This window comes from Excalfactoria chinensis, chromosome 22, assembly GCF_039878825.1.
Source record: "Excalfactoria chinensis isolate bCotChi1 chromosome 22, bCotChi1.hap2, whole genome shotgun sequence".
NCBI classification, from domain to species: domain Eukaryota; kingdom Metazoa; phylum Chordata; class Aves; order Galliformes; family Phasianidae; genus Excalfactoria; species Excalfactoria chinensis.
In genome coordinates, this window is record NC_092846.1 from 4,059,976 (window position 1) to 4,075,574 (window position 15,599).

General features: G+C 44.5%; 1 protein-coding gene across 2 annotated transcripts; it reads left to right on the forward strand.

Annotated features, from left to right (window-relative positions):
* The first annotated feature begins 392 nt into the window (after positions 1–392).
* SFPQ (splicing factor proline and glutamine rich) lies at positions 393–14,607 on the forward strand. 2 transcript variants are annotated; one of them, XM_072355141.1, is made up of 12 exons: positions 393–1,145; positions 1,393–1,581; positions 1,679–1,980; positions 2,078–2,173; positions 3,324–3,520; positions 3,744–3,828; positions 4,229–4,346; positions 4,559–4,607; positions 4,687–4,808; positions 13,768–13,812; positions 14,066–14,140; positions 14,502–14,607. In XM_072355141.1, exons 1-10 carry the CDS (start codon positions 498–500, stop codon positions 13,786–13,788), a joined length of 1,827 nt encoding a protein of 608 aa, XP_072211242.1. In that variant the 5' UTR covers positions 393–497; the 3' UTR covers positions 13,789–13,812; positions 14,066–14,140; positions 14,502–14,607. The 2 variants fall into 2 exon arrangements, with proteins under 2 accessions (XP_072211242.1, XP_072211241.1); XM_072355140.1 differs by lacking the exons at positions 13,768–13,812; positions 14,066–14,140; positions 14,502–14,607 and adding an exon at positions 7,396–9,587.
* The last annotated feature ends 992 nt before the right edge of the window (positions 14,608–15,599 follow it).

Genomic DNA, 15,599 nt, shown 5'->3' on the forward strand with positions numbered 1-15,599 from the left:
TTTATCTACCTTTAGTGCGTCGTGTTACGCTTTGGAACCGAACCGAGCGGTACGCAACTTGCGTAGCGCCAGCATCCGCTCCGCAGGCCTTGCCCGACTGACTCCCCCGGCAGCCAATAGAAAGATGAACTTCCGTCGTAACTGACCTCCCGCCGGTCAAACTGTCCAATCAGCACACAGGAGGTTAACGGATCATCCTGTCCCGGTGTTGGCGGTCAAATGAGCCAATCGGCAGGGGGCAGGCTCGTTACCAATAGGATCAAAGAGTTTACGGAACGGGGACGCGCCATTGGTCGCTCCACCTATCGGTATTCGCCGCCGCGGCAGGTGGTTGGTTAGAAGGGAGGAGGGGGCGGTTTCCGGGGGCGGGGAAGGTATATTACGGACGGACAAAGGCGGCGGCGAGGCCCTTTAGCTCGCCGCCATTTTGAGCAGCGGGCTCTGAAGAGCAGCAGCCGGCTCAGCGCTCCTTCTCCGCCTTCCCCACCAGCACCATCATGTCGCGGGATCGGTTCCGTAGCCGCGGAGGCGGCGGAGGTGGCTTCCATCGGCGTGGAGGCGGCGGTGGCCGCGGCGGCCCCAACCACGATTTCCGCTCTCCGCCGCCCGGTATGGGAATGGGCCAGAACCGCGGCCCTATGGGGGGCGGCCCGCAGGGCCCCGGCGGTCCACCGGGCGGAGGCCCGAAGTCCGAACCGCCGAAACCTCCGGCGTCGACCTCCGCTCCGCCGTCCTCGTCCTCTTCTTCCTCCTCCACCACGGCGGGCCCCGCCGGCAGCCAGTCCGGCCCCGGGGCGCCTCCTCCGTCCGCCCTGCCCGCGGGGCAGCAGCCGCAGCAGCAGGCCCAGGGATCCGCGCCCTCCTCCGCTCCGTCCGGCCCCGGGGGGCAGCAGCAGCCGCAGCCCAAACCGAGCCCCAGCCCCACCCCGGCCGGCGGCCCTAAGAAAGGACAAGGACAGTCTCCCGGCGGCGGGCCCAAGGGGCCGGGCGGGCCGCAGCAAGGGCCGGGCGGGCCTCACAAGGGCGGGCCGGGCCACCGCGGCGGGCCGGGCGGGGAGTCGCGGGGCCGCGGGCAGCAGCACCAGGGACAGCAGAGCCTCTCCTCGCAGCAGGGCCCGGCCGGCGGCGACAAGCTTTCGGACGAGGTGAGTCACGGCCCCCTCCCCCTTTTCCAGCCACAAGATGGCGGCGGCTGAGGCCGGGCACGGCGCTCCGCGCGCTCCCGTCGCCATCTTAAGGGGAGGAGCGCGGGGCGGGGGTCCGGGCTGAGCGAGGGGAGGGGGGTGCGGCCGCCTCGGCGGGGGGCGCGGTGCGACTGCAGAGCTCGGATCCGACTTTGCGGCGTGGAGCTCCGCACACGGTGATGGATCCATCTGCTTTGCTTCTCCGTAGGGCTTTAAGGCGAACCTCTCGCTGCTGAGGAGGCCGGGGGAGAAGACTTACACTCAGCGGTGCCGTTTGTTTGTTGGGAATTTGCCCGCCGATATAACGGATGAAGACTTTAAAAGGTTGTTTGCCAAATACGGGGAGCCGGGAGAGGTTTTTATCAACAAAGGCAAAGGCTTTGGATTCATTAAGTTGGTAGGCATTCGTACCATCTGCCCGTCTCCTATAAAAAGTCTCGCAAATAGCGGTTTATAATCCGAGTTCCTAAAACTGGGTCTTAAACTTCCCCCAGGAATCCAGAGCTCTGGCAGAAATCGCGAAGGCAGAACTGGACGACACCCCCATGCGGGGCAGGCAGCTCCGTGTTCGGTTTGCAACGCACGCTGCCGCGCTGTCAGTGCGTAACCTATCGCCTTACGTGTCCAACGAGTTACTGGAGGAGGCTTTTTCCCAGTTCGGTCCCGTGGAAAGAGCTGTTGTGATTGTAGATGATCGAGGTAGATCAACAGGAAAAGGCATTGTTGAATTTGCATCAAAGCCAGCTGCCAGAAAAGCGTTTGAACGGTGTACGGAGGGAGTGTTCTTGTTGACAACGTAAGTATTTTGCTTCTCGGGAGTTGTAGCTCTAAGCGGAGTAAAACTGTCGGGGATCGATATAGAAATGTAAAGCGTGTGTGTATTTTGTATTTAGCACTCCTAGGCCAGTTATTGTGGAACCACTGGAGCAACTGGATGATGAAGATGGTCTTCCAGAAAAACTTGCTCAGAAGAACCCGATGTATCAAAAGTAGGCACTCTCTTTTTGTGGTATAATGAGTATGCGGATAACTGTATGATCAATGACTCTGTAAGAGTTAGGGTGGTTTTTCAGAGCCTGGCTTTGAATATCAGAAATAGTGCGTAAATATCAGCCCGATATTGGGGCTACGTGTGGAAATGTACCTGCACAGCTCTGAAATCAGATGTCAGCTGTTACAGCTTGTGGTGTTGTTGAGAATCCTCATTGTGAGACTTATGTTGGTGTTCCCACTGGGAGATAAATGCGGTAGAATTATGACTTTGAGAACCAAAGTAAAATCTTGGCATGCTTCATGATTACCAAATTTATGGACTTGCCTTACACGGAGACCACTGTGCATGAGGGAAGTGGTGGTGATTGAGTTTTAGGTTAGGGCCTGTATGTAAAAGCCTGTTTGTTGTAGAACTGCTTTTCAGGCTGCAAAAGGGAGCGGATGGAAAAGGCCTTGTGGGTGTTACATGAGAAAGTGTTTGAAATGACTTGTTTTGATCAAAGACTTCAAGCATCTTAATGCTCATGTTGCTGTAAAGAGTGCAGATTAATAGTGTTTTCCCTGAGACCTTAAAAGTACTTAGCATTGGTAATATGAAAAGTTCTTAAACTTTACTATTTTTCCCATTAATTACTGAATCTCTGACTTCAGCCGCTTTGTCAGCATAAGCTGTCAGCTCTGAGATGTTTTGAAGAGTAGCTTCAAGTAAATATTATTCTGCTTTAACACGGTCCTCTGGGTAAGCCAGCTCTAGATACTCTCCGTGCTCAGGGGCTTTTATCTGTTGTCTGTGTTAAGGCAAAAGGCTTGTGTTACTTCTGCATTTTGCATCTGGTATTTGCCTGCAGCAGAGTGTTCTAATGAGGGAGCTGCTGGATAAACGTGCGGTAGAACCAGAAGTAGAAAGATTGACTTGGATGTGACAGTGCAGGAGATGGTTTAGTTCTTGAATTAACTTATATGCTGCTGTTTAAATCTGTAAAATGCAGTTTTCTTTTTGTCATAGCAAGCTTTAATCGCATTGTTGAGGTAGCACTTCCTGGTTTCCTTTGTTTCCTAGTACTTGGCTGTTGTGCCAGTGATTTTGTTTGTTGACCTTCATTTCTGAGCCTTGTGCAGCCTGGCTGAGCATCTTCCTTTCTGCAGGGAAAGAGAAACTCCTCCCCGTTTTGCTCAGCCTGGCAGTTTTGAGTTTGAGTATTCGCAGAGATGGAAATCTTTAGATGAAATGGAAAAACAACAGAGAGAACAAGTGGCAAAAAACATGAAAGATGCCAAGGACAAACTTGAAAGTGAGATGGAAGATGCTTATCATGAGCATCAGGCAAACCTCTTGCGTCAAGGTAACCGGCTCTGAATTCTTTGTCTCCAGATGCTTGTTTCTGCTCTGAATGATGGCTTCGATGCGTAACTTATTAATGGCTTGAATACGCACCCTTTCTCAGTCTTATCTAAAAGTATGATTAAGAGCAGTGATGTCTGGTGTCTGCAGTGGTATAATCGAGGTTATAATCTAATTTAAATCTGAGTTTGTGGAGCTCCTGCTGACAGACTTGGTTTCTGCAGACCTTATGAGGCGTCAGGAGGAGCTGAGACGTATGGAAGAACTCCATAATCAAGAAATGCAGAAACGCAAGGAAATTCAGCTCAGGTTGGTCTGCCTTTAAAAGGAGTTTTCAGCTGTGTGTTTTTGTAATGGTTGATTGATGAAAACTATTGCTCCTTTAGTTTGTGGATGGGAAATTGAACAGCAGTTTCTTCCTTGATTGTGTTCTTTTTCTGAGGCGTAATCATTAAGTGTGAAATTGCTCATGCATGGGGTTATGTCTGGTGTATGTTACTCCCGTGGTTTAATATTATGTCTGGTGTATGTTACTCCCGTGGTTTAATATTATGTCTGGTGTATGTTACTCCCGTGGTTTAATATTATGTCTGGTGTATGTTACTCCCGTGGTTTAATATTATGTCTGGTGTATGTTACTCCCGTGGTTTAATATTATGTCTGGTGTATGTTACTCCCGTGGATTAATAATCTGCCTTGGGTTGATCAGGCAGGAGGAGGAGCGTCGCAGACGGGAGGAGGAAATGATGATCCGTCAGCGAGAGATGGAAGAACAGATGAGAAGGCAGAGGGAAGAGAATTATAGTAGAATGGGTTATATGGATCCCGTAAGTGCAACCACTCTGTTTTCTGGATTGATTACCACGTTAGAGATTGCCACAGTTCTTGCATGTTGTTGAGGTTGTGTTTTGCTTCCCTGAGGTTAGAGGTGGTGTCTGTGTAGTTGAGGTGGTAGTAGTTGGCTGTGCACATGCTTTGTCTCCTGAGAGGTTGGGCCTCAGTGATAGCTTCTGTGCTAAAAGTTGTTTCTTCTACGCAGAGGGAGAGAGACATGAGAATGGGTGGTGCCACCACAATGAACATGGGAGGTAAAGAATTTTTAAATGATTGCTTTATGTGGCTACCTTAGAAATTGTCAGAATATGATTATATATTTCTCTTTCTTAGATCCTTATGCTTCTGCAGCCCAGAAATTTCCACCTCTTGGAGGTGGAGGCGGCATAGGTTATGAAGCTAATCCAGGAGTTGGCCAAGCAGCCATGAGTGGTTCTATGATGGGAAGTGACATGGTAACGTATCCTGTGATGGCTTTAGTTTAGCACAAGAGAAAAGTTGCAGTTGGAAATGAAGTTCTGTGTTCGGTTGTGTAAATTTCACTGTTAACTGCTGACTTTCTTGTCAGGTGTTTAACATGGAAGAGTAGTTTGGCATTATGTAGTACTAGTTTAGTTAACCATTATGGTAGTTGACGCAGTTGGAAGTTGTTTGTAACTGAATTCAAATGTGCTGTTAAGCATATTTGCAATTAACTCCGACCTTATTGGACTTGAGAAATTCTGCATCGCTGTTAGGCTTGGAAGGATTTTTATAAATTCCAGAGAATATGACAATTTTCAGAATTAAAATAACAATTAGTAGCTGTTGAGTAACGTGACATTCCGTATGGGGAAGTGAGATCATTGTTCTCCTTTCCGCAGTTGAACATTGCATTTATTTTGGCCCTTCCAAGCCTTGTTAGAATTGATGCATGCTGTCAGAGATATGCTGTTAATTGAGAAATCTGCGGACGTCTCTTGAAGCAGCAGATTAACTTAAATAATGGGGAACAGCATATCACTTACTCTATATGCTGATGTTTGCTAGAGAAAAGCAGAAATGCTGTTTTTGGTGTTTTTTTTTTCCCAAGTCTTAGGCATGTTCCAATGGTCTGACTGTAGCCATTTTGTGGTTCCTGATCCACAAGGGAATGAAATGATAGCCTGTTCTTGTTGCTTTCTCTTTGTTGGGGATGACTGTAGGTAGAGTTTATTAAAGCTGCTGCATATCTCGTGCTCCGAGGTATGTTTCCAAGCCGTACTTTTTTTGGCACACTATATGTGTGAATGGGCTTTGAGCCTGCTTGGTGTTATCACACTGAAGCAATGCTGATACAGGTTAAAGAAATGCTTACTGGGTATAATGGAAAGCTGTTGGTTTAGGTGGTGATACTAGCGTGCTTTCACCCTCCTCGTAAAGGGTGTACTGTGTTGCACAAGCTGAACTAAATGATTTTTGGGTGGGTTTAGGCCTCTTGCTTAACTTTGTGAGCTACCATAATAGCTTATGAAATATCTTCTGTTTTTATGGGAACTGTGTCTTCAAAACCATAACTCTGCAGAGCCGCAACGATTCAGTAGGCAGTGCTGGTGGCCTTAATGTATCTATAGTCTACTGATATATTTAGGCAGTTCTTAAGCTTCCAGCAAATAGTCAGGCAGTCTGTGGTAAATGCTGTGAACATTTTTCTCCTCTTGAAATTCACGGTACAGGTGCATGCTGAACGAGTGTAATGCTGGAAAACGTGTGACAGTAAGATGGCCTTGAGTTTCTTAGAACGGGGGATCTCTGCCACACAGTGCTGTCACACTTATTGGGCTGACATCTTTATGAGGAAGAGGAGGTAGACTTAAGCTGCCATGAGCTAGGCAGGAAAAAGATTTGGTAGCATTTGACATACCTTACTTGGGAGGATTGAAACTGACTTTCAGAAGCGTGGGTCTGAGTTTTCAGTTGCAGGTACCTTTTGTAACAAACAGCCCACCATTGTTCTGTTACTTGGTAGCAGAAAACGCGTTGGGAGCTTTTTGTTCAAATTTGGCAGTTCTGTACATTGATTGCTGATGACAATTCCTGTTACAGTAACTGAATGAAGTACATGCAATGAGAGGTACTAGCAAAAATATCTCAAGTCTCTGCTTTATTGCAGGGTAACTTAGCTTTTACATCTTGGTGTGAAGCCTTTCAGCACTGAAGTTGTGAATTTTTCTAGAGCTTGTGATGAAGGTGGGGGTGGGAAGGGATATATTGACTGGATGCACACAGCCCTTCGTGCATTGCTCTAACCTGAAACGGAATAAGTAGTGGTTCTCTGAACACACATTGCATATACAGCAGCAGTTTCGGAGTATGTGGGATTGAATAAAAGCAAGTCTTTTGATGGAGCAATTGCGTTGGTTAGGTAAATCACTGGTCATGAGCTTTTTCACATATATATATTTTTTCTTCTTGTAATCCAGTAGTGCTCACTGTCAGTTTTGATTACTGCCTAAGGCCTCTACAGTTTAGTCAGCAGACCGTAGTCTTAACCCCATCTTGAAAAGCACATGGTCTCTATTGCAGCACATGCCATTAACTGGTGAGTAGGCATTCTGTTTACAGTGACATTTCATGAATGTCAGCTCATACTTGAGTGAACTGAAGAAGCTCTCTGGCTAGGCTTGTTTGGAATGACAGTGATGTAATCTAAGCTTTTATCGCACTAAAGGTGAGAAGTTTGCAAGCTGTTTGCATTAACTTGGTTGAAAATTGCTAGAGCTCATTGTGAAAAGTTGTTAATTCACATCTGCACTAATGCTTACATTTCTAGCACTGCAGGGAGGATCTGTTCTTTGTAACAGATGTATGAGAATGCATCAAGTGGGAACATACCTCAAGGCATGTATTACAATAAACTAATTTTTAAATTACCCTTTTTTCCTTTCTATGTTCCCGGTACCTGTGGATCGGCTCAATGGTGATTGTATCGACGAACCTTGACTACGGAACCTTCTAAAAATATATACTTAACACACATGGACATCAACTACATATAATGAACTGTTAATTCTGTTCCAATAGCGTCCTGAACGCTTTGGGCAGGGAGGTGCGGGGCCTGTGGGTGGCCAGGGTCCTAGAGGAATGGGGCCTGGAACACCAACAGGATATGGTAGAGGGAGAGAAGAATACGAAGGCCCAAACAAAAAGCCCCGATTTTAGATGTGACCTGTAGTTTCATTCCAGTTTGTTTTGTCTGTCTTGTTTAGACACCAACTTTTTAATTCTTGCATTTTAGTAAGAAAGCTACGTTTTTATGGATGTTAGAAACTTACTGACCTAATATTTGTAAGTGGTCTGTTTGGGCAAGTACAACTTAATTATGTAATGCAGTGTTTCAAAACAAGTTTAGCTGTTTTTTTGATGTATAACGTCCCTAACTTGATGGCAGTGTACATTGTGCCACTGAATTCCCAAAGTGTACCAACTTTTTTTTACTGTGCTTCAAATAAATAGAAAACTAAATGTAGTAACTTTTCTTGCCATTCATGGTTAAATTAAGAGGCTAAATCTAAATACCCACACCTTCAGCAGTAAACTGAGAGTCTTGCCATAGAGATCCAGCTAGACCCAGGGTGTGGAACTGTAGTGAAGAGCTGAGATCTCTTCCCATATAATGCCTCTAGCTTAAGGCTGACTGGGACAAATAGCTTAACTGCCCAGTAGGTGCAGATTTTTGAACGTTGTGCTGCAACAAGAAAGTAAACCAAAATCTTGCAGATGCTGTCAGATAATGGTAATGAAAGCTACGCTGCAAGTAATGCAGTATGTAAAGCATTTCTTATCTTAGCTATGGATGAAGGGTGGTGGGACAGTTGCACTTACCACCTTGGCAGTTACTGCTTGCTACTTTCTAAAGACTTTAAGCAGAAGACTAGCAATGGTTATTTTAAAATAAATCCATAGAAAGACTTGTATTGACTGCCTTCCTAACTTACGGGTTATTAATGAGATATTTATATGCTCTTAAGCTGTTTGAGATTACAGGATCTGGCCTTGCTCCGTATTGTATACCTGCCTGAAACTGCTTGGCAAAAACAAACAAACAAACCACAAGTGCTGCTCAAGTGATTAGGGGAGAACCTGCTAATTCATACTTGTAACTTGCTTATGTCCTCGTGCTAACTGAGTGGACTAATTTGCATAGCTCAGAATTCGATTGTATTATGGGGGCTGCAGGAACTAGTCCTGAATCTTGTAGCTGCTGGATAAATCATAAACGCCTGTATGTAAAATACAGAGAAATGAGCATTCTTTGCACGATGGTTATTGTTATTATTGATGTGTAGAGGTAATGCATCAAAAGCAGTATCTAAATCTGGAGTTCATACTGCACCGTACAAATAAATTCCCTTCAAGGCTGTTTTGTAGATCTGCTGAATTCTCGTTAGCTTGCTGTTAATTTCATTAACTCCCCCCAGGAGAATTTCAAAGCATTCTGGACTCAAGGTAGTTGCTTTGCTTATTATTACATTGTACCAGATAAAGCTGGGAACGTGACTTCCCAGCATAAAATGCCTTGGTGTTAACGCAGGATATATTAACCTGCTTGGCACAAAGTAGGTAGACTTACTTGGCTGTACCTTCATGCAATTCCCCAACTACTGAGCGTTCTGTAAGTAGTTTCAACCCTTAACAGTGATCTTTCCACTCCACTTGTGCTAAGCATTGGCTCATTCTAAATTCTGTGCTAAATTTTCTGTGGTTAAAACTTGAGTGTCAGATTAGCAGTATCTTAGAGTGCAGATGATGGCTGGTGAAGTACTCACTGTAAGTGCTGATACTCCTTAAATGACAAAAGGAGCATGTTGTGAAATACTGATAACAGGTAACACTGACTGGAACGTTCAGCGCACCAAATAGTGACTCAGCTGGTTTGGTGAATGCTTTTTATCTTCCCAGATAAGTTTGGAGATTGATAACGTGCTAAGACAATGAATTGGTACTCAGGAAACTCTGAATTGGGCAGTTCCTGCACTGCAGACCAGGTATTTGGGAGTACTTGTGTTGGATATTGAGCTTAAAAACAGCAATCCCACCTCAATTTGCTTTAAGTAGTACTAAATAATGCCTGTGTTTTCTGCAGGGTGTTCGTGGGACACCCACAAAAACGGAAGGTGTCTGAGATGGGGAATTCTGAACGTAAAGATTAAATTAATTTCTTCAGTTTATTTTTCAGATGACATGTCATTCTTTATTAAAGAGATGCTGGTGCATATCCTAAAGTATGTTCTTTTGTAGTTCTGTAACTGAAGAGTGAAGGATGCTGATGTCCTTGTATGCCTTACAGAGGTTGTCTTTTGGTTCCCTGTTTTGTACGTAAGCTACTGTTGCTAGTATAGATGAGTTGCAAAAACAATGACTATAGTAAATCTATAGAGAGGATTTGGCAGTTTTCAAAACGTCTGAAAGCTTGGCTAAATCTGGCTTGGTTTGTAGCTGCACAAGCAGAATTTCTCAAATGAGTTCTGCTTTGAGTTGCACATATTCAACAGGCATTACAATTAAATAGCCAACTTCATTTCAAGACCTTTTAAAGATAGCGTCTTAAAAGCTGGCAAACGCATCAATGCTAAAATGTTGATCACGTTATTTAAACGTGGGAGGTGAGAAGGTCACGTTCCTTTGATCTGTTCCTATCAGGTTTTGGACTTTTTTCAGAAAATCAGATTGATATAATTGAATCATCAAAACAATTAAGAAAAGCGCTTGGTTGGTCAGACCTGTTCCTGGATGGTCTGGCTTGCATAACCTATTTTTGTACTGGACTTGGAGGAGATTGGCTGTTGCAATGTAGCTTTGTTTTAACAAAAATTGAGCCCTTTTTGCCACTTGATATCTAAAATCTGCAGCATGTAGAAACTGGTATCTTCATATCTTCACACTTTCTCAAATGAATATAGAATAATCCTATCTTCTGGTGTAGACACGTTACACTAATCATGTATACAGCTGATGAGAAACCTGAAACTGCTTTTGAGATTTTGTGGTATTTTTGTGGTAGAAAAATTCTTGGCTTCTCCTTGGCAACCCTTTATTGTGGCAGCAAGCTTTTGCTGGAGTTTCTGAGACTGCAATTTACACTTAAAACTAGTGGCCTGCTACATAACTGCACTTAGCCAGCATTTCTGCAGTTCATAACTGTGAGGAACGTAGTACCACAAATGGCAATGGACATTAGGACCCGGATGTAGTATTCCTGCTTGCTCCAAGATTCTCATTGCCGACTGCATACAGGTAGGTAACAAGCAATATAATATAACTTGGTGACTTTCTATGTAATCTTATACTGTGGGTATTCTGACATCACACTTCTGACTGTGGAATTACAGTGCAGCACTCTTCATACCTGTATGTTAAACTTGCATCAAAGCTGCGTGGTTTTCGGTTTTAAGCTTTTGCCTTGATCAAAGCCAATAAGCAACTTACTGTGATTCTTAGCTAAGTGTTTTCAGACCCGATTCCTTTGTGCATATGACTCGGCTTGTGTGAATTTTTCTCAGTTACGGTGTAACGAAGATGTTCTTGTGGGGAAGAGGGAATGTGATCTTAACACTCAGTTAACTAGTCAAACTAGTGCTCTCAGTGCCTAGAAAAGGATTCCGTAGTGACAAGGTGGCCCATTTGCAATGCATCCCTTGATGTGGAGCCTTGGCTCGGTAGGAAATAATGTTAGGAATCACTGCTGTAGCCTTGTGTAAACTGGTAGCCAAAGCTCACGAACGTGGTCAGCTTTAGGATGGATTGGGAATACTCAGGACTATACGTATGACTGCTTGAATGAATATCCCTGTAAAAAGTTCAGTAGAGCTTATTGGTCATCTCAGTTGTCTTTAATCCTTGATTGGCAAACAAAGTACATTTCTCTGCCTTTGACAGTGGTGAGATTCTCTAACTTCTGCCTCTTAGTCATCTTGGTAGCGTAATGCTCGACTTCATTTTTCATCTGCCTTGAGGATGTGATTCTAAACTCTTCATTAACAGAAATGCTGAATGTAGTGTTTCAGGATTAACATGCTTATGTTTCCAGACATCCAGACATGCTGATCCTCCAGCTCTTTTGCATTACTTCTTGAACCTGAATTTCAAGGTTCCTTGTTTCAGCACGTGACCTGGCTCATCTGATCAGCTTTTTCAGAGATGCTGTGATGTGTTTTCCCACTCGATCTGCAAAGTTCTGCTTTACATACTCGTTTCTGGTATTTTGGACCAATCTGTGTTAAGGTCAAGAAAAGACTCTCGCTGTTCAACATGGGATCTGCTGGACAGCCTTGCCCTGCTGCAGTCAGGTGTACAGTGTTCCACTGGAAGGAGCTAGCTGCACCTTCAATCTCAAGGCTGCACTAATAGGTCTTTGTTTAGAGCGTAGTGAGTGTAGCTCAAACCTATCTAACCAAACAGGGTTGTCACAAAGTCAGTTTGGTGGGGTGTTTTATTTTTTGGTGATGGCTTTTACTCTAAACCTGTGACTGGAACTCAGCAAAACTGCTGGCAGTGTTGACTTGCATACTGTCATGTAGTCAAACTGAACTCTTTAATCTTGAAACCAATGCTCAGATCTAAGCAGTATTTCCAGCGTGCTCTGGACACTTGACTTTACCTGCAGAAATGTCGTGGAGGGGTTATTGGCACATCTGCTTTATTCTGCATACTTAAACTTAGTAGGATTTTGACACTCTTGGAGCAAGCAATCTGTGACTGAACCATAGGTCTCATACCAGCTCTGACTGCCTGCAGTAATGAAACTCGGTGTGGTAGATAACTTCCAGCTCTGACTGCCTGCAGTAATGAAACTTGGTGTGATAGATAACTGAAAAGCCAGTCTGTAACAAGCGCGTACCAAGAAATGGCATTGAAGTGCTTGCATTGTGTTTCATCTTGGTTTTATATCTTGGTGTCAAATACACTTTTTCTCAAAAAAGCCGATCTGAAGCTCAGAAGTGTGGTGTCAGAATACATATGCGGACCTGTTAGGCCCTCAGATCCAGATTCTGGTGCTGTCAGGAGAGCACAGCATAGCGTGCAATGGGGGCTTTACTGTAACATTAAGCATACAAAGTGTTGATTTGCTTGCAGTTTTCCCCATAGCTCAACACCGAGGCCTGTGAGTAGTTTTAGGACTTCAGCAGTAATGGGGTTGCATGTCTCTGTTAATCATTGCCAGCTGCAGTGACATGATCAGGAAGGCCAGTGTTCTGTTCCATCACGTTAAATAAGGCTTAAGCATGTTAGAAAGGAGGCATAAAAAGTATTGCTGCTCTGGGGTAATTACTTGGCTTCTTCCACTACTAGGAAGTTTGGAATCTGCTAATTAGCTTCAGATTTCTCTCTCCATCCCAGCTAGTGGGGCTCTTAAATAGCTACTGACTGGAAAAGGAAAAAAGGGAGGATTGGCCTTCTCCCACTTCTGTCATTGCTGCTAGGTAATGATTGACATGTTAGGACTTGGCTGTGCAATCCCGCAGTGGTCTGTGAATACCCCATCTCTATCAATGTTGCTTCTGAACACCAGTACTGAAGAGCTAACTGGGAGGGCTGGGAGGAGTGTGGCTATATAAGTGAATCTGGAGTGTTAAAAGGATGCACAAAGATATAGTATCCCTTATGCATGGTGTTTGTTGCTATGGCATAGAAAACAAAACGTGCATGCTATATTTCTGCTCCTGAGGGCCATGATAAAACCCAGGTGGTGGGTTTGAGACTAAACTTGAACTTTTCCCTACCTGGTCAAATCCCATTGTGACCATTGTGATTTGCCTCCCAACTTGAGGTGTGCACTGAACGTTGTACTGCTACATCCCTAAGTTGCTAAGCATTGAAGTTTGCCCTCAATTAAGCTGTAAGTAAAAGGGTGGGTTGTCAGAAGGGAAGAAGCTGTTGCTTAGAATAAAAGCAGTAGACTTACAGTGCTAATCTCTAGTGTCTTCCTTTGGCTTTTGAAGCACTTCTAGGACTATTGAACCGGGGGCTGCTAGGAGTAAGGGGGCACTGCACTCCTTCATGAAGCAGAAGGAAGAGGGCATTGTACAGGAGACCAACTAGGGTCAAATAGATTGAAGTAGCTTGATTGAAATCGTGAATGCCTTCACATAAGGGATAGTATACCTCTGGCTGCAATCAAACTTCATTGTACTCAGACTGGTGGTTTACGGTTTGTGCTCTGACAAGGTGCAGTTCTTGAGTCAACTACATGCATATTCCTTCACTTCTTTACAAGTGCTTAGGCTAGCCTATTTCTGCCCCTTATTCTTCCACTTAATATTTTGGAATAGTTTGTAAATTCCCCTTCATAACTAATCAGTCCATGTATCTGAAATCTTGGCTTTTTTAAGTTAGTTTTGAAATGGTTGCAGGTTTCTGTATGTTATTCTAATAATTTCACTTGTTATCCTTTAGGTGAAGATGCGAGCTGAGTGAAACTGGCGTGCTCATCCATGAGAAGTAAGCATAATCTTGTCTTGTTCTGAATGGGTGAGATAATAGAAGTCCCTGGACACTTGGTGTTCAATCACTAACTAATAGTGAGTGTGTGAAACTGGGGCTTGGTGTGCTGCTCTCAGACTGTGAGGTTAAAGAGCAAAACCCAGCCTGGGTTTGACATAATGGGAGCAGTGGTTAAAACACCTTTCTAGATGTGGGTTGGTATGACAGATTGGAAAAGCACTGTCCATAAAACTTGTGGTTATTTTTCTAGTTCAGGAGCTGAGCATGAGCACATCCAGCCTGATGTCCTGTGGTATGTGAATGGACCAAGGTACCAAGTGAACAGGTAAGTAACTCATGTCCTTCGGGTGCTGATCTATTAAGGCAGAGCATCACCTTGTGATGCGTTGGGTGGTTCCTGCCTGAAACTTGCCTTTCATTAATCTTATTTTTTATATAAAACTGGTTTTCTTTAGTCGAGCTGCTCTTGTTTCTGGGGTAGTAAAGCACAAAGTCACTTGAGATCTTTTAAGTTTGAAGTGGAGATGCTGTTTGTTTCATCTCAAGCCTAACGAGACTGTAGGGTTCTAGAGAGTGTCTGTCAGGTGCACGACCTTTCTTTTGTGACTCACTGATTCCATGTTGTTGCTTGTGATTCCTGGTGGCATTTTCCATGCTCTGGCTAACAGCACTCTTTGTACTTGCAGGAGAAGATGGAGCCCAAATGCAGTGAAGAGGAGCCAGGAACCTTCTAGCAGTTTTTTAACTATAATAAAGTATTTAGATTTTCTTAATGGTGGCTTCTGTTTAATTGTGGAGCATGCTCAGTAAGTAAGCTATTAAGCACATCCATATCACATTATGCTTGTGTAACTGCCTCAAGTGAGGTTGTAGAAGGGGAATGCAGAGTGTGCTTTGAGCACTGAGTGAAGGGGGGGCTCGAGGCATTATTGGGCCTTGCTCTGTGACAAACATAAAGCAGCCACCCTGAACTAAGGGCTGCTGTGCATTTGCCATGGACTTGTTCTGGTCCATTGGCCTGTGCCAGCTGTGGGGGTGGATGTATTTCCTGACCAGTGTGCAGCCATGTGAGCATTTGCAACAATGACTGGCTTAAATTTCCTTATTTCCCCTAAATTAAATTTCCTTCTTTCCCCTGAGGCACTTAAGGTGATTCTGGAAGCTCCACCCATTCCATCCCCATCTGCAGGGTTCTGTGCACTGTTGGACCTGCTGGATTGCCCAATGTTTGCACATGCTTGATTGGTTTGTCATCATTTACTCAGTGATTGTAGTAGTTAAGCCTGGATGCCAGCATTGGAGTCCCTTGAATTAACCTGAGCAATGCTTTTTTCAGCTCTTAAAGCACAAGCTTCTCTTGAAGAGGACAACTGTCATGCCTTAAAGCCACTCTGCACATATGCCTTGTCTCCATGGCTGCTGTGCTCTAACACAGCATCTTTTCCCCCTCAAATCCTGGTTATTTCTCACTAACATGCCCTCATTCCATTTCCCCCATTGCAGCTCAGTCTGCTCCCACCAAAATGTGACATCAGCATTCAAAATGATCTTCGCCTCCCACACCTTTAATAAGCAAACCATGGTTTTTTATATTGAAAACAGATAGATGTGCTTTGGAGAGCTGCAGCAATCCCTCATTTCTTTCTCCCCATCACCTGAGCTGTGACTCTCACTGTGTTCTCCATCAGCACACGCTGTGCCAGCAGCTTCTGGCTGCTGAAGCTGAGGGGGCTGGTTCTGCTCTTTGTTTTGTTAGTCTGATTAACTCCTGTATCAAGCACGGG